The 17,611-nt window shown below is 38.6% G+C and overlaps 1 protein-coding gene and 2 non-coding genes across 3 annotated transcripts; 2 read left to right on the forward strand and 1 right to left on the reverse strand.

Moving 5' to 3' along the window:
- Positions 1-222: 222 nt before the first annotated feature.
- LOC141326535 (membrane-spanning 4-domains subfamily A member 4A-like) lies at positions 223-8,642 on the reverse strand. The gene is made up of 8 exons (XM_073835273.1): positions 8,531-8,642; positions 7,925-8,126; positions 7,314-7,424; positions 7,127-7,195; positions 4,153-4,296; positions 3,773-3,886; positions 743-823; positions 223-595 (listed from the first exon to the last, which is right to left on the reverse strand). Exons 2-8 carry the CDS (start codon positions 8,099-8,101, stop codon positions 530-532), a joined length of 762 nt encoding a protein of 253 aa, XP_073691374.1. The 5' UTR covers positions 8,102-8,126; positions 8,531-8,642; the 3' UTR covers positions 223-529.
- Positions 8,643-11,649: 3,007 nt separating this feature from the next.
- Positions 11,650-11,721, forward strand: trnaw-cca (transfer RNA tryptophan (anticodon CCA)). The gene has a single exon. It is a non-coding gene; the product is annotated as a tRNA-Trp (tRNA).
- Positions 11,722-13,068: 1,347 nt separating this feature from the next.
- Positions 13,069-13,140, forward strand: trnaw-cca (transfer RNA tryptophan (anticodon CCA)). Its single transcript has one exon. It is a non-coding gene; the product is annotated as a tRNA-Trp (tRNA).
- Positions 13,141-17,611: the final 4,471 nt, after the last annotated feature.

Here is a 17,611-nt window from a genome sequence, read left to right on the forward strand (position 1 = left end):
TCCCAAAGTGTCCCCTAGGGCAGGGGTTTTCAAACCTGTCCCGGAGGACCCCCAGCCCTGCACATTTTGTATGTCCACCTTTCCAGACACACCCAATTTAGTTCTTGCAGTCTCTACTAAAAATCTGATGAATCAGGTGTGCTAGATGAGGTTGACATACAAAATGTAAAAAACAATAAGCACACAGTATGAAAAAACAGTGCGAAAAAACAAGCCAATAAACATTTTTTACATTCTTTATTCTGACAGATTATACAGTATTAAGCAACCAAACATGACTTATGATAAGGTAACTTAACCACAGAGAGAAAATCAGGAAATAGTATCTATTAGTGTTTTGAATAGTCATTGTTTAAACACATGTGACTTTAAAAAATTTGTAAAGTTTGTAATCTGATCAAGTAAAGTCTTTGCTTATTTAGTCCTTTTATGGTAATGACATGCAAATAGTGAGGGTCTGGTAATCATTGGGAAGTCCAAGTCCATGTGTCCCATGAAAGCAACACAAAACAGCAGGATCAAACAATAATCAACTGTATTGTGGAGGATTGTCTGCAGGATGCTGATGCACGGAAGGGTTGCTGATCACAGGTATCTATAAGAAAAAAAGCTATATGATCAGCTTGTTTACTTATTGATTGCTTATTTACTTAATAATATCCGAAAAGTACTGCTCCTATTATATATTGCTTTACACATATCCATTTTTTGTATACCATTTTACTTTATAAACTTCTCTTACCTCTGAATGGTCAAGATCATGGTAATGGCAGCGCCTAAAGTCACAGGGCAGTGGAGGTGAAACTTGTGGAACATACGGCACCTTTGGAGAAATGCACATATAGCATTTTATTTCTAATTATTGTAAAATCCCATAAAAGTGCAACAACATTGGCATACAGTTCCAGTATTACAGCTTTTGCTATTAGTAGAGACACTGCTGCTGCTAAATGCTTTTGAGAAATGCACTGACTCAGGTAATTCACATCACTTCAATCTCTGCACATTAATTACTCAAGCCTCCATCATTAGGTCAAACATGACATTTTGGAAAACTTTAATATATAATTTGTTTAATCAAAAAAAATTTTGTTCAGAATAACTTGACTAAAATGAGCATTAGAGAGAAAAGCTAAAGACTAATATATTCTTAGCTCTTGAAGATGCCTGTTTTCCAAGGAAATTATGTCCAGCAAGTCTTGTGATTTCAGGGTATTATGACTTCAAAGGTTTTAAAGGACAAGTAGCACCAATGTAACAGGGTGGAGTGGAGTTTGAGTGACAAACTAATTAATTGTTTCATACATGAGTAAATTTATCATTATAAATTGAATTTTATATAATTTAAAGTAAGCCTTTTTTTTCCTTCAGTCGTGAAGAAATTACGAAGATTAAAATTTTGAGGAAAACATTTAAGGAATTATGGACTTCAATGGTGCCTGTGAGTTTGTACATCCAAAATGCAATTTAAATGCAGCTTCAAAGAGATCTAAACAATCACAGCCGAGAAGTAAGGGTCTTATCTAGCGAAACGATCCATCCTTTAAAAAAATAAAATAAATGTATATACTTTTTAACGTTGAATGCTCATACTGCATATGCGTACTCTGTGTAATGTGGGTCAATACAGGTAGGGAATGTCGAAAAACTGCCTTTTCATTTTCCCCTCTAACTTCAAAATCATCCTACATTGCAGTAGAAGTACCGACCCTGTGTTTGCAAATTGAACACGCAAAGGTCAAGCACCCTTTACAAAAAAGGTAAAACAGTGATGTAGGAGAAATTTGAAGTTGAAGAAGAAAATGAGATGGGAGTTTTTCTCCCAAAAAACAGTGCTTGTGTTGTGTTGAAGCCTTTTGAAGCTGCAGTTTGGACGTTCAAACTCACGGGCACCATTGAAGTCCAGTATAGAGTTAATTCCTGAAATGTTTTTCTCAAAAAACATAATTTCTTTAAAATTGAAGAAAGAAAGGCATGAACATCTTGGATGGCAATGGGGTGAGTACATTATCTGTAATTTTTAATTCTGGAAGTGAACTACTCCTTTAAGAGAAGAAGGAGATGCATATGCTAATACTCAAAATTGCTAATTTAGAAATATATGTGACCTTTATTTCAAAGTGAGGATCAGATGTGGAAAAAGGATTGAGGAACATGAGAATTAATCAAGTGCTTCAGAAAGCTTTTTAGTTTTTAGGTACTAACAATTATGAATCCTGAATCATATGCATGTGAAAGCTATTGGCATGAAAATTGATTATATGCAGTAAATACAGTAAAATATGTAGTATTGTTTATGGGTTTGTGATGAGATCTCATTTCACAAGAACTTACAATATTTAAAATGTGAAAATATTTCTAGTCAAGATGAAATATCGTGATATTTGCGTGCTTGCAATTGTAACATTTTATACAATAGTTCAGTAAGCTATAAATTAATATTGTTTTAAATTTTTAATTCAATATTAGCTGTTTGGATCAGTTCTGCAAACAAAATAGTTCCAAATAAAGCCACAGCGGAACTGTTGCAAGTGATGTTTCTTTACTAAATGAATCGTCCATTTTGAATTGAGTGAATCAATGATTCAGTGAGTTATTAGACTTGTTTAAGATGCACCATCACTGTGCAGACCAATCGGCATATAGCATTAAAGTACCGCAAGAGTAATTTAATGCTTTTCTCATTTAACACAATAATGATTTTATATGATATTTTGGGTGTAATTTCTCAGCCGTATCTGATGTGTTAGTAATTAGAAGTTTTTAAATGGTTTGACAGCCCCATTTTTTATGTTAAATTTGTGGAAAGGAGAAAGTCACACATAGCTTTAATCAGATGTTAGAAGCTCACGTACATTTCTAATGTTTCAGAATGGTCATGTGAAATCATATAGGAGAGAAACCAGTCCATTGAGTTCGCGGCAAAACCTTTACCGGGCTTAGACATTGCTCTTGTTTTTAACTGCATATGCTAATTCATTCAATATTGTCTCTTGAGGTAATTGTGCAATCACATCCCTTGTTTTGTTTCATGGGGACATAAAATCCACTAAATAGTAGCAATAACCCATATAGTCAGTTAATCTTGTGAGATGATTAACATTGCTTTAACTTTTGAAGAAAATGCGCCCGGTGATCAACAAAAATCTATCTGTTCACGTAAATCATTTGGGATACAGCTTCACCTACAGCATACAGTAAGTGAGTATAAGTGTTTTTTATGCATCTTTGCAAATCACCTTTTTTAATTATGTGCTAGATAGCAAATTCCGTGGCTAAACATTACAGCTCGTCACCCCATGGAAGAGAGGGACTGGGTAGGCAGAACTCCTTAGCCTTTTTTAAGGCAAATGCAAAAGAATGGGTCACTCTAAAAAGGCCTGATTTTTGACGCGGTTAAATGGGTGTTTTTCACACTGCAAAATTTTACCCAAAATATAGTACAGACTTCTCATTGAGACCCTAAAGAATCATATCAACTTGATGACCCCTTTAATATCTGGAAACGCAATGTGTTTAAAGTTCACTTCATCAACATTTACATAATTTCCAATGTTTTTGTGTACAGATGTTTATAGCACAAGAATTTTATGTTAAAAACGTGAACGTTTGACCATTTGAAAGTGAAGAATTTAATAAATAAATATTTGTAACATAACTTAGTGTTTGTTGCTTATTATCGAGACATCCATAAGTAACTATTTCCATTACATATCAGAGGGTTTCAGTTCATTAAAAAGTTTGTGAACCTCCATCTTGACGCATTACTAACCTGGGTGCAACAGCTGCAGCTGACTTTACAGGCATATGCTGACAGACAGATGGAGATGATAAACTCAAGCAAGGCGAATATCAGCAACACAGTTCCGATTCCCCAGAAGAGAATCTGACATGAAAATCAACATTAGCACAAATAATATTAAAATAATTGACAATTAGTACTCACACCGGTACACTGGCTGCTTAATGTATAAAATCAATGCCTTCTTAAATTATTAATGATCAGTAATAGTAAGAGATGTGATGTTGGGGAGAAAAAGACTGGACAGATGAGAGCAGATTAAGAATTTACTTTCGACAAGAAGTGACTGACCACACACTGATCTTATTGTGATTACTACATTAATGCAAATGTAAACATTGATGACATACCGTATACTTTTCCCTAAACTCGTAACAGTCAGTATCGTAGCAGTAATTGTAAAATGGTCCAAGAGCCAAATCAAATGGAATTAAAATAATGGTAATGCCTGCAGTTATAGCACTGAAAATGTTCATTCCAAGCGAACCTTTCACCTATCGGCAGAAGAAAATAACGTCAACATAAAACTGATTAATAAATTAGGAATAACTTTAACACATTTTGTTAACACATCATTTTAACCCCCTGGGGTCCAAACACGCGTATACGCGTTTTGTGGCAGTTTCCCAAAAGGAACTTCAATTACTCGGTCATTTCTGATTGTACAGATAAAAGCAGTACATCAATCGAATCTGTAAAGGGTCTACTTTTATTTGTATATACTCACAAAACCAAAAAAATATTGTGATTTTACAAAATAAAGAAAACAAAAAGGGTGTGCTGTCTGCCGCGTTGATCTCCGTGATCTTCATTCAGAAACGCGTCATTAAAATAGACTATAACTCAGCCAATACACAACACAGAGACATGAGCAATATGTCTAGAGAAAGCTTGATATCTATACTTTCAAATAAAGTAATGTTTATTGAAATCAAATATTCTGTGATAAAGTAATCCGTATGAAACCAACACGATGTCCAGTCTCTCTTGTCTGCTTCATTAGTTTTAATTAGATCACGCCCAAGAGCGATTCCAGTCTTTCATATTCAAATCGTCCACGTGAGGGCGCCGCGCCAAAAGTAGACGCCCACATCACGGTAAACAAAGGAGAAAGCAGTTTCTTTTCTTTCAAGTTAGTCCTTTCTGGAAGAAGATGGGCTGTCAGGAATAAAACTTACTTCAGAAGATGAACATTATATGAGACACAGCGTGAACCAGCAGATGAGATATTTACACAAGTAAGTTTTTTTTCTTTTATATTTGTAAGTTGTTACTGTGACAGAATGTGCACACATTTTACCAGTTAAGACTTTTTGCCAACTGTATTTCCTGACTACAGCAAGTGAAACATTATAAAGTATGTTTCATTTCACTGCATCTAAATGTCTCATGATGACAGGATGTTTCAACTTTGGTCGAAAAACGCGCTGGCGCATTTGAGGCACGCTTTTGTAATAACTCCGAAAAGAATGTAAAATTCTCCGTCAGTTTTGATCGTACAAATACAACCAATACATCATTCGAAACTGTAGAGGGTATATTTTTATTTGTATACACTGTGCTTTTATGAAAATAAGAAAACAGTCAGGGCACGCGCTCTGCCTTGACTGTCTCTGTTATATCTTTACACAGACACATAAATGAAACTAACGTGCATGAAACCTAAATCTAAGTGATTACGTGCCTCACAGACATAATGCATTTACTTGTAGAAAGCTTGAAATGTTTACTTTTACATAAACCAATTCAAATAAAAAACTAATATTCTCTTTTTAAGTAATCTGTATGAAAGGTAGAAGATGTATGGTTTCTCCTGTATCACTTCATTACAAACCTTACACCTGTATTTATCTCACACTGTTTTATTTGCACCTAACTGTTATACGCCTATGCTATACACTACCAGTCAAAGGTACTTTTTTAAAGAAAAATAATTATCTAATTTTGTGAAATAGGTTTACTATGTAAAAAAAACTGCTCACTTAAAAAAAAAAAAACTTTTAATAATAAAAAGTTTGGCTGGTAGTGTATGTGTTTTCTCCATGTTAGCTCTGTCTTTGTCAGATCATTGTGTTGCTCACATCTATTTGTTTTCTTTGCAGTTTCTGCTGTTCCCCGTTTTCCTGTGTTCAAGTTTCCTGCAAGTGATTTGGATATTGCACCCTCGACATCTTGACTTCTGTGTTTATTACTTTTGTTCCTAATAAAAAGTTTAACTGCACTCACAAGTGAAAGACAAGTTATTTTGTGTGATAGTTAAATATATTCAAAATACGCTTCAAACTAAATATATATGTATTTTGTCCTTTCATTTTTCCTTTATTCTTTCTGTTGTTTCCTCTCAGTCAACATCCGACTGAATGGCTCATTATGCGGCTCATTATGCAGGTCTTTGTCTTCTCAGGTGTAAATCACAGCATTATTCATGATCATTCACGCCTTCTCGCATACAGCCACTCTAAACAAAAAGTGTCTTCAAAAATTTAAATCTATATACTGTTTTGTGAAAACAAGTGAACTAGATGATTTTCACATCATTTGGTAGAAAAAAACCAAGCCTACCACATCCAATTCTCGAAAGTCCCGAGAATAAATATTCTGTATGTGTTAGATGACCTTATTTCAGTGACTTCAAAAATTTAGTTTTTCAAAATGCACGCATAAACATTGTTTTCTCAAAAACTTAAAAGTGTACATTCATGTTGCTTACATATTTTTGTAGTCCAATTTGTGCTAAATACAATGTATTTAGATTTAGGATATTAATATGTTTTTAACATACTGAAAAAAGCACAAATGTCAAGGCATGTCAAAACTTCTTCAGGGCCCCAAAACACCCCCGGGCCCCAGAGGGTTAATGTAGATGGAAAAATACACAACATGAATGCAAAGTCCAGTCAATCTTCACTGATTACTGTTTAGATTACAGTAAATATGCTGGTCTCAAAAAGGAAAACTGTTTATTCTCCCTTTTACTGTTAGTACAAATATTTTTTTAGTGTCTTAAGAAGTGATTATAAGATACGGTGTGGGTTGTATCTATAGGTGCAATTTTGATGCAATTTAGTATAAAATATCAAAATGTCCAAAGTTTCATTAAGTATGGGTGTTGAGTTCAGGAGATAAAATTAGTTTATATAATTAGTTTATATCTCAGTGCTTCAGTTAATCTAAATTCATTTAATACATTTTTGCCAGAAACATCCCTATCTGTAAGAATTGTTTATATCAATTGCACAAAAATGTGAATCATATTATTACAATGCCACCTGCCTGTGTTTGGCAGCTTGGAGCCCTTAAAACGTACAAATGTTGAGTACATACCAAACACAAACCGAAGGGAGAATTAACTTTGTTTTCAGCAGCAATGCAGAGTGAGCCTGCGATAATGTACTGAGAGGAGAGAGAAAGAACAAAATGGAATATTCTGTTGGAATATGTAGCTTAAATAAAAAATAAATAAATAAAAAAAACTGAAAAACAGAAAAAAAATTATATAATTGTTTCTTACGATGATTGATCCCCAGTAAGGAATACCACTAATGACAGTGATGGAATCTAAATTAAGTGTCAAGACGATCCCAAACAGTAAAGTCAACAGGCCGATCATTATCTGGACAGTCTGTGAGGGACAAGAAAAATGTACAGGACAGAACAAGAAAGTCTCTTATAAAGTAAAACAGTTTCAAATTTTGGGGACCAAAATTAAATATACAATAAATTTATGGCAACTATGGGTATGGACTTTGGATATTGATTCACTTTGGGTATGGATTGTACTCGAAAATATCCTAAAATATTCAAGCACAGAAAGCTCATTTTTGCAGATGTGCAACTTTGTCCATTAGTTAACATTTTTTGATAGTTTACAACTTGTAAAACATTCTTCTCTGTGACTCTTTGTGACTGGTACACTGTAAAATGTTCTCTGTAAATGATAAACCTTATTTTATATTGGTCTTCCTCATTTTGTATCTAAGTCACATTATGCAATAAAATCAGTGTATATTGTGTTAATGTGTCTACTACTCCTTTTTGTAGAATTTATTCATGTAATTTTCTTACTTCACACTACCATACACACTTAAAAGGAAATATCTGGGGTTATGAGAATATTCTTACCCCAAGGGCTTTTGGTTGGCCTTTCAGAAATGCCTGAAGTCCATGAAAAGTAGAAACTCCTGTGACATGAACAGGCACAGGAGCATTTGTCACAGCCCCAACTGCTGTTGCTTGTGTTGGTGGTTGAACCTGAATGATGAGTGTTGAAGAGTTCACAGGTAAGACTGTTTGGGACATTCTTGTTTCCGAATCTGATATTGACCTACACAAAAATCATAGTACATCAAAACATGAAAAGGATATGATTAAAAAATAAATGTTTTTTTTTTTTTAAATTTTTTAATTTATTCAAAAATTCTATATTCATTATGTTTGTTGTTATAAATACAGTCGTCACATTGTAGTTACTCAAATAGAGTAACTCTATTAGCCCTTGGGAATGAAGAATAGACTATATTAACAGCTCATGTTGAAACTGATCTACATCCATTTACATTAAAGGCATTATAGATTAAATACCAGCCTTTATAGATTAAATAAAGGAAATTCATTAATTCATTAAAACCATTTAGTTAAAGCAACAACAATAACAACAAGATGCAGATACATAATGAAAAGACTGTATAAAGATAGTCAGATGTAATGTATGAATATATTTTGTTTTACCAGAGAAAAATCCTCTCTTCAGTTTGCTCTGTAGGGTTGCTATGCTCTGCAGTCGTACTTTGCCCTCACAAGAGCTCAGGTGATTGGATGGGGCGGCAAAACTCTGACACTGCTACAAGGTAATATAAAAATTTTGATTACATTTTTATTATTTTTTACTCATCTAGAAAATAATTCTTGAATTAAGAATTTTTAGATATTTTGTCTGGAAACCAGACAAAAAATCTAAATAAGAAAAGGTTTTTTTGTGTTTTTTTTTTTTTTTTGCAAGTGTACAAATAACGGCAGCATGATTTTTAACCCATTTTATGTGGTAGGCAATGTGGATTTCATCGTTTAGTTAAGGTATAATTATCCCTTCATGCCTGTACCTTAGTTAAAAGGTACTTCATGCCCTGTACCCCAAAGCTAAAGCAAATGCAATAGTTTTAAAATAAGTGGACTTCAAAGGCTGTTCAGAGCTATATTACAGTAACGGCATGTTATTACATTATCAGGTTTTGTACTTCTGACTCACCTAGATTTTGATTCACTCACTGGAACAAACATACAGTACCAATAAAAGGTTTGGACACACTTCCCCATTAAAGAGAATTGTCACAAGGACGGACTGAGACGAGCGGATCCATTCGCAGCATTTATTAGATAAGACAAAACAAAACAAACACACAGGGGCAGGCAGAAATCGTAGTCAAAACACAGGCAGAAAGGTCGGGGCTGGCAGTGAGAATCAAACACGGGAGGGAGTCCAGGAATCAAACACGGGAAAACCAACACGGGAAGAAACGCTCAGAAATGCAGCCGGGGCAATACAAGACAGCCAAGAGCTACGTGTGAGAGTGGCTTATATGCAGTGTGTATAAATGAACTGCAGGTGTGTGAGTGTGTGAATGAGCTGCAGGTGTGAGCAGTGATGAGTGCAGTGGCTTGTGGGGGATGAAGTCCATGATAAGTGGTGCAAGAGTACTGATAACAGAGGCTCAATCGTGACAGAGCCCCCCACCTAAGAGCGGCTTCCAGACGCTCCAAATACCTGTGACAGTTCAGGAGAGTGATGGAGTGGGCCTGACACAGAGGCATGAATGGCGGCCCCGGTCCATGTGCAGGTGGAGAACCAGGAGACTAAGGCGGCACCGACGGAGGGAGAAGCCATGGTGGTGGAAGGGTTGGCTCCTTCATGGGGCCGGGCGACGGAGGTGGAGCCGGTGGAGCCCGAGGCGGAACCGGAGAGTCGATGGTCATGGGTGACACCGAGGATCCGGAGGTACGCGGCGGAGCCGGAGCGACAGAGGACCGAGGCTGTGCCCACGGGAGGGAGGAGGTCCACAGAGCCGGTAGGACGCAGTGATGAGGCGCAGCCGGAGGAGTAGAGTCCAGAGGCGAAGGTGGGGCGACGACTGACCAGGGCAGAGCCGGAGGGACGATGGAGCCCGGTGGAGCTGGTGGACCAACGGCCGACGGCGGAGACGAGGGAGCAGAGAGCCGGGGTGGAGCCGCAGGATCGGAGGGCCGAGGCGGAGTCCAGGACTCTGAGGCTGGAGGCGATGGTGAGGGATCCTCCAGCCAGGGCACCGATGGAGAATGGCAGTCCCACGGCAAGTCCTCTGCACCGAAGGTGGGTTGAAGGTGAGCAGAGGGACTTCTTGGCCGGGGACTCAGGAACATCGGCGGCCATCTTGTGTGCAGACTCTGGCGTGGCAGCCATCTTGTGTAGTGGCTCTGAGCTGGATTTTACTGTGGGAACATTGTTGTCCTCTTCTTTCATTCCCACAGTAAAAGGAGAGCCACTTATTTGCAGAGCAATGTCAACATAAATTTGTAAAGTCCAGCTAGGTTCGACCATAGGCATCAGTGAAGCCAATGGCTCTAAGAGTCCTCCACAGAAGAAAATCATCAGGCATACATCATCCATAGTAGACCGATTAGCCAATTCGATGAAGTCCATCGCATACTCCTCAACAGACCGCTCACCTTGTTTGAGACGCATGATCTGTACCGTGGAGTTCGTGCTGGAACCGGATGACACCATACTAGCTGTTGGATCCTTGTAGTGGTGAAGTCTTCTGTCACAAGGACGGACTGAGACGAGTGGATCCATTTGCAGCATTTATTAGATAAGACAAAACAAAACAAACACACAGGGGCAGGCAGAAATCGTAGTCAAAACACAGGCAGAAAGGTCGGGGCTGGCAGTGAGAATCAAACACGGGAAAACAAACACGGGAAGAAACGCTCAGAAATGCAGCCGGGGCAATACAAGACTTTGCCAAGAGCTAGGTGTGAGAGTGGCTTATATGCAGTGTGTGTAAATGAACTGCAGGTGTGTGAGTGTGTGAATGAGCTGCAGGTGTGAGCAGTGATGAGTGCAGTGGCTTGTGGGGGATGAAGTCCATGATAAGTGGTGCAAGAGTACTGATAACAGAGGCTCAATCGTGACAGAGCCCCCCACCTAAGAGCGGCTTCCAGACGCTCCAAATACCTGTGACAGTTCAGGAGAGTGATGGAGTGGGCCTGACACAGAGGCATGAATGGCGGCCCCGGTCCATGTGCAGGTGTGAGCAGTGATAAGTGCAGTGGCTTGTGGGGGATGAAGTCCATGATGGTGTCTTGGGGTACAACGGTAGCATGGCTGAATGCAGATCAGACGGTTGCATGTTCCAATCACATCAGTTGATCTCTTCTTGACATCCATAGTATAAAGTTTACAGCCCTTTACCGTGACTGATTTGCAAATTGAATCAAAGCAATTAAGCAAGGAACGCCGACTTGTTTTCTCGACCTCGTGGCCGCGAAAGAGTGCGCCTGACCCCAGATCGGGAGGTTGCGTGTTCCAATTATGTTGAGGTCAAGCGATCTGTTCTTGACTTTGTGAGTGTAAAGACTAGCTGATTTGCATAGATTATCAAAGTGCTTAAGCATGAAACACTAAATATTTTTTCTGCTATCTTGTAGTGCAATGGTAGAGTGTCCGGCTCCAAATCACCTTGAGGTCAGACGATCTGTTTTTGATCTCCTGAGTATGAAGTCCAACATCAAGAGTGTTCCTTGAGCACCGTATATTTACTGATTTGCATTCTGTGTCAAGGCCGTTAAGCAAAATACATCACCTCTGGGTTCAGGATCTCGTGGCGCAACGGTAGCGCGTCTGACTCCAGATCAGAAGGTTGCGTGTTCAAATCACGTCGGAGTCATGTGATTTCTTGTTGACTTCTAAAGTGAAAGAGGTCCCTTTTGTTGTGTGCTGCAGTGCTTTCCAATCCCACTGCTCTGTATGTCTCCCTTATTAACCACACCTGATTCAGATCATTAGCTCATTAGGAGAGAGCTCCATGAACTCATCTGGTTGTGTCAGAAAAAGGAGACAGACAAAATATGCAGGGCCGCGTTTTTCAGAGTCACTGTAACCCTAAGTTGATTGTAACTCTATTGGTTTCAATGCGTCTACGTTGTATTAAGGATTGCAATGCTTTTTGGAAACACAGCCCAGAGCAGGGGGTCACCAGGATCAGGATTGAAAACCAACAGTGTACTATGATAGATTTGTATCTTGACCTGTTATTTTTATTAAGCCTGAGATCTCATGTTATAACCATTCCTGTCATTGTGTACTGTGACAGATCTGCCTCTTGATGTGTTACTTTTTCATATCTTGCCCTGCAATCTCTGAAGAAATCGTGGAAACATCTACGTGCCGAATTCAAAAGCCAGCTCCATCGAGCCGGAATCGAACCAGCGACCTAAGGATAGCCAATGTATCATCTACAGTTCTCCGCTCTACCAGCTGAGCTATTAAAGACAGGGTGACAAAAGGTGGCTTAAGCAGGAAACACCGGATAGGTTTGTGGTGTCTTGGGGTACAACGGTAGCATGGCTGAATGCAGATCAGACGGTTGCGTGTTCCAATCACATCAGTTGATCTCTTCTTGACATCCATAGTATAAAGTCTATAGCCCTTTACCGTGACTGATTTGCAAATTGAATCAAAGCAATTAAGCAAGGAACGCCGACTTGTTTTCTCGACCTCGTGGCCGCGACAGAGTCCGCCTGACCCCGGATCGGGAGGTTGCGTGTTCCAATTATGTTGAGGTCAAGCGATCTGTTCTTGACTTTGTGAGTGTAAAGACTAGCTGATTTGCAGAGTTTATCAAAGTGCTTAAGCATGAAACACTAAATAATTTTTCCGCTATCTTGTAGTGCAACGGTAGAGTGTCTGGCTCCAAATCACCTTGACGTCAGACGATCTGTTTTTGATCTCCTGAGTATGAAGTCCAACATCAAGAATGTTCCTTGAGCACCGTATATTTACCGATTTGCATTCTGTGTCAAGGCGGTTAAGCAAAATACATCACCTCTGGGTTCAGGACCTCGTGGCGCAACGGTAGCGCGTCTGACTCCAAATCACCTTGAGGTCAGACGATCTGTTTTTGATCTCCTGAGTATGAAGTCCAACATCAAGAGTGTTCCTTGAGCACCGTATATTTACTGATTTGCATTCTGTGTCAAGGCGGTTAAGCAAAATACATCACCTCTGGGTTCAGGACCTCGTGGCGCAACGGTAGCGCGTCTGACTCCAGATCAGAAGGTTGCGTGTTCAAATCACGTCGGGGTCACATGATTTCTTGTTGACTTCTAATGTGAAAAGAGGTCCTGTCGTTGTGTGCTGCAGTGGTTTCCAATCCCACCGCTCTGTATGTCTCCCTTATTAAACACACCTGATTCAGATCATTAGCTCGTTAGGAGAGAGCTCCATGAACTCATCTGGTTGTGTCAGAAAAAGGAGACAGACAAAATATGCAGGGCCGCGTTTTCCAGAGTCATCAAAACCCTAAGTTGATTGCAACTCTATTGGTTTCAATGCGTCTACGTTGTATGAAGGATTGCAACGCTTTTGGGAAACACAGCCCAGAGCAGGGGGTCACCAGGATCAGGATTGAAAACCACCGGTGTACTGTGATAGATTTGTATCTTGACCTGTTATTTTTATTAAGCCTGAGATCTCATGTAATAACCATTCCTGTCATTGTGTACTGTGACAGATCTGCCTCTTGATGTATTACTTTTTCATATCTTGCCCTGCAGTCTCTGAAGAAATCGTGGAAACATCTACGTGCCGAATTCAAAAGCCAGCTTCTTCGAGCCATAATCGAACCAGCGACCTAAGGATAGCCAATGTATCATCTACAGTCCTCCGCTCTACCAGCTGAGCTATCGAAGGCAGGATGACAAAAGGTGGCTTAAGCAGGGAACACCAGATAGGTTTGTGGTGTCTTGGGGTACAACGGTAGCATGGCTGAATCCAGATCAGACGGTTGCATGTTCCAATCACATCAGTTGATCTCTTCTTGACATCCATAGTATAAAGTCTACAGCCCTTTACCGTGACTGATTTGCAAATTGAATCAAAGCAATTAAGCAAGGAACGCCGACTTGTTTTCTTGACCTCGTGGCCGAGAAAACAGAGTGCGCCTGACCCCGGATCGGGAGGTTGCATGTTCCAATTATGTTGAGGTCAAGCGATCTGTTCTTGACTTTGTGAGTGTAAAGACTAGCTGATTTGCATAGTTTATCAAAGTGCTTAAGCATGAAACACTAAATAATTATTTCGCTATCTTGTAGTGCAACGGTAGAGTGTCTGGCTCCAAATCACCTTGAGGTCAGACGATTCTTACCATAGTCTGTAACTACTAATATATATGTTTTACCTGCTAATTCTAATAATAATTATTATTATTATGGAGTTCAAGCTCGATTCAGAAGTCCACTCCTTCATCTTAAAAACATATTAATTGCTAAAATTCGATTACATTGCAATTAGCACAAATTGGGCTACAATAATATTTAAGCAACATGAAATGTACATTTGTGTTTTTGAGAAAATAACGTTTATGCGTGGTAAGTGAAAAACTAAAGTTTTGAAGTCACTGAAATAAGGCCATGAAACACATACAGAACATTTGTTCACAAGACTTTTAAGAATTAGATGTGGTAGGCTAGATTTTTGTCAACCAAATGATGTGAAATTATCTTGTTCACTCGTTCATAGAAAACAATATATTGATATACATTTTCTAAAACATGTTTTGTGTTTGAAAGGGAATATTCAAAGGAATGGCAATGAGCCATGAATATTTAGCAATTCACACCTGAGAGACAAAGAGCCCTGCCCTAATGGCCCATTATTACTACTGTTAGTATTAGGAAAGGAACAATGTGAGAAGATTCAAAGAATGGAGTATTATATTATTTGTATTTATTTACAACAAAGTATAATCAAAACATGCATAATGAAGGTCAAAGAAACATTATTGAGCACCCCGATCTAACCACAGAGATGTGGAAAACTTCTGAAAACTTTTTCTGAGTTCTGTTCAACAAATGAAACAAATAAATGATATTTAAGTGATTGAAAAACTCATCAGTAGTCACTTGTTTTTACACTAACTTACCAGTGTAGTTGAACATCTGAAGTTGGTAAAGCGCTCTCAGAGAAAAACAGTTTGAAGAGACTCAAGTAAACATCAGCAGGATTCATCTGTTGAGCAGGTTTCAGATCACTAAAAAAAAAAAACAAAAAAAAAAACACATCACCCCTCTGCCTTATGCTGCGATCACACCGCCCCAAATGTCAAGCGTCAGTTGCGGCAAGATTACATGTAAAGTAAATGGTTGAGTCTGTCAGAGGCTCTGCGTTGCGTTGTGTCCGTTGGATCCGTCAACTTTTCAAGCGTTACCTGCGTTTCAAGCGTCAACGCAGCAAACGCAAGCAACGCAGAAGTTCAGCTAGCTGAACTTTTGACGGACTTGACGCACTTGACGCAGTGCGTCAACCAATCAGAGCGTCTCACTGTAGCGACGTCACCACACGTATCTTGAATGAAGCGGGAGCAGAGAAAAAATCATTTTCAATTTAATTATATTACATATATATATTGCTCATTGTAGCCGTCTGCAATCGCAGATAATTGTATGATCCGCCCTCGTGGTTGTATAAAGACAGGAATGTAAAGGAACTTGCTTGGATGAAGATCGCTGAAGAGATCGGGGATGTCGGCGTTATCAAATCTTTTCTCAACGTAATTATTTCCCATTTCGTTAGCTAGGCAAACATGGTCAACAGAGGATCCCAAAATGTCCAGTCCCAATAGTTTGCTATGGTTTATTTAGGGGAAGTGTGCAAAAAACTAGATGCGTTGGGTGCGTTGCCTGACGTGTGCGGTGTGAACGCACCAAAAAGCAAGCGTTGCCAGCTTCAACGTACATGCGTCAAACTAGATGCGTTGGGAGCGTTGCCTGACGCAGACAAAGTGTGCAGTGTGAACGCACCATTAGTCCCCACAGCCTGTCCTCAGCCTCTGTCATAATTTTATTGGTGCTGTCTTCTGTTACGGTTGCTGGGAATAAAGAGTCAGAGGGAATGACAAGGAGCCCAGAGTAACAATTAAACAGAATATTTAATGAAATAGGAATGCAGGGTACATACACCCTTGTACTGTCAAAAAATGACAGTACAAGGAGAAGAAACACTAGGAGACATGTAACAACCTCCTCCTATATAGGTACGTGATGTACTTAAAGGGGCCACCGTACTACACATGTATATTTGAAGATATATTTGATATACAGTATGTAGTTGTCACAAGTACAAGGAAAGTGTTTATATAAATGCTTTAATGTGAGGTTTGTTTCATATTTAGGTTCAATAGTGTAATTTATTTTCCATATCTGTTTAGTTTAGTTAATTGATTATTCCCTGCTGCACCTGAGTTTAATTATCCTGTGTATTTAGGTTCCTGCTTGGCCCTTCCTTTTTGTCCAGTTTTAAATGTCTTTGTGTTGTGTTGGATGTATGTTCCTCTGCTTACCTGTTTGGATTACCCTTTGTGGATTTTATTAAAGAACTTTCAATTAATTCTCATCTCTGTGCATTGCATACACACAGTCGTGATACTATGAAGGTAAAAATGATATAAGGCTATAAGTTGAACAAAAAGAAGTGGAACACGTGACGAAATCAAGACGAAAGCTGATAGGTTCTTAAAGTGCTGACTTTGACTGAGATTGTAGGAGCTGAAAGTGCAAAGAGTGAAGAGTTTTTTTGTGTGTGTGTGTGTGTGTGTGTGTGTGTGTGTGTGAGTAGTCTGTGGTTAAAAATGACAGAACTGTGTAATTTGGCAACAGAAAAAATGCTGTACAAATGAGAATTCCATGAAGTGTTTGAAGTATGTGCTAAAAGTGATGAGTTGTAAAATGTAGCTTGGCTGGGTAGCCAACAAAAAAATAAATATAATGGGTTGATGAGAAGCTATTTGTGCATAGACAGAGGAGGGGTATGAAAATGTTACTGTTGAGTACAACTATTTAATAATTTTTTTAAAACACTTTTTTCAATGTATAATTAACAAAAAAATTAATGAAGGCCAGCTGCTTAGGATTGTTTATTGTAGCAAATTAATCTACTGTACATCCAGGCTAATGGAAGCACAACAAAGAATGAACTGTGCAGATTATAAAAAAGACCTGCACAAACTAGAATAATATTTTCATGCTTCTCCTGATAAAGTCCATAAACGTAAACATATTACAACATTAAATTGACTAAACAATAAGCTAGAATACATTTAAAATCAATGGGAACATGTCATTTTGTTCAGTTTATGTCAATTCATTTATAATCTTCCAGTTACAGTTTTCCTAGCAAGGTAAAAGTTTGACTAATATTTTGATTCAGAGAAATCAACACATGGAATAGAGTGACATGATTGTTCTGTAAGTCTGGTGAAAAACAATGTTTTAGTACTTTGACTACAATTGAATGTATTTCAAAATGAACGTGTAGATGATTGTAGAAATTGCTCCATTTTCTAAACCTCTTCTTGCATTGAAGAAAACGGCAGTTTCTTTCCCGAATGAGTTTTCAAATGACGGATCGGGCTGCTTTGACATGTGAAACTCTTCTCACACTGAACACACTTGTACGGTTTCTCTCCAGTGTGAACTCTCATGTGAATCTTAAAGTTTACTTTATACATGAAACTCTTTCCACACTGTTCACAGGTGTAAGGTTTCTCTCCAGTGTGAATG

This window comes from Garra rufa, chromosome 2 (genome assembly GCF_049309525.1).
Source record: "Garra rufa chromosome 2, GarRuf1.0, whole genome shotgun sequence".
NCBI classification, from domain to species: domain Eukaryota; kingdom Metazoa; phylum Chordata; class Actinopteri; order Cypriniformes; family Cyprinidae; genus Garra; species Garra rufa.

What these genes read in the sequence shown, in the direction of transcription:
- LOC141326535 (XM_073835273.1), bottom strand. Translation starts at nt 8,101, where the DNA reads ATGTCCCAAACAGTCTTACCTGTGAACTCTTCAACACTCATCATTCAG. An exon ending in GCCAACCAAAAGCCCTTGGG is followed by an intron (nt 7,425 to 7,924) that starts GTAAGAATATTC and finishes TGTCCCTCACAG; the next exon opens with ACTGTCCAGATAATGATCGG. An exon ending in CTCCCTTCGGTTTGTGTTTG is followed by an intron (nt 4,297 to 7,126) that starts GTATGTACTCAA and finishes TTCTGCCGATAG; the next exon opens with GTGAAAGGTTCGCTTGGAAT.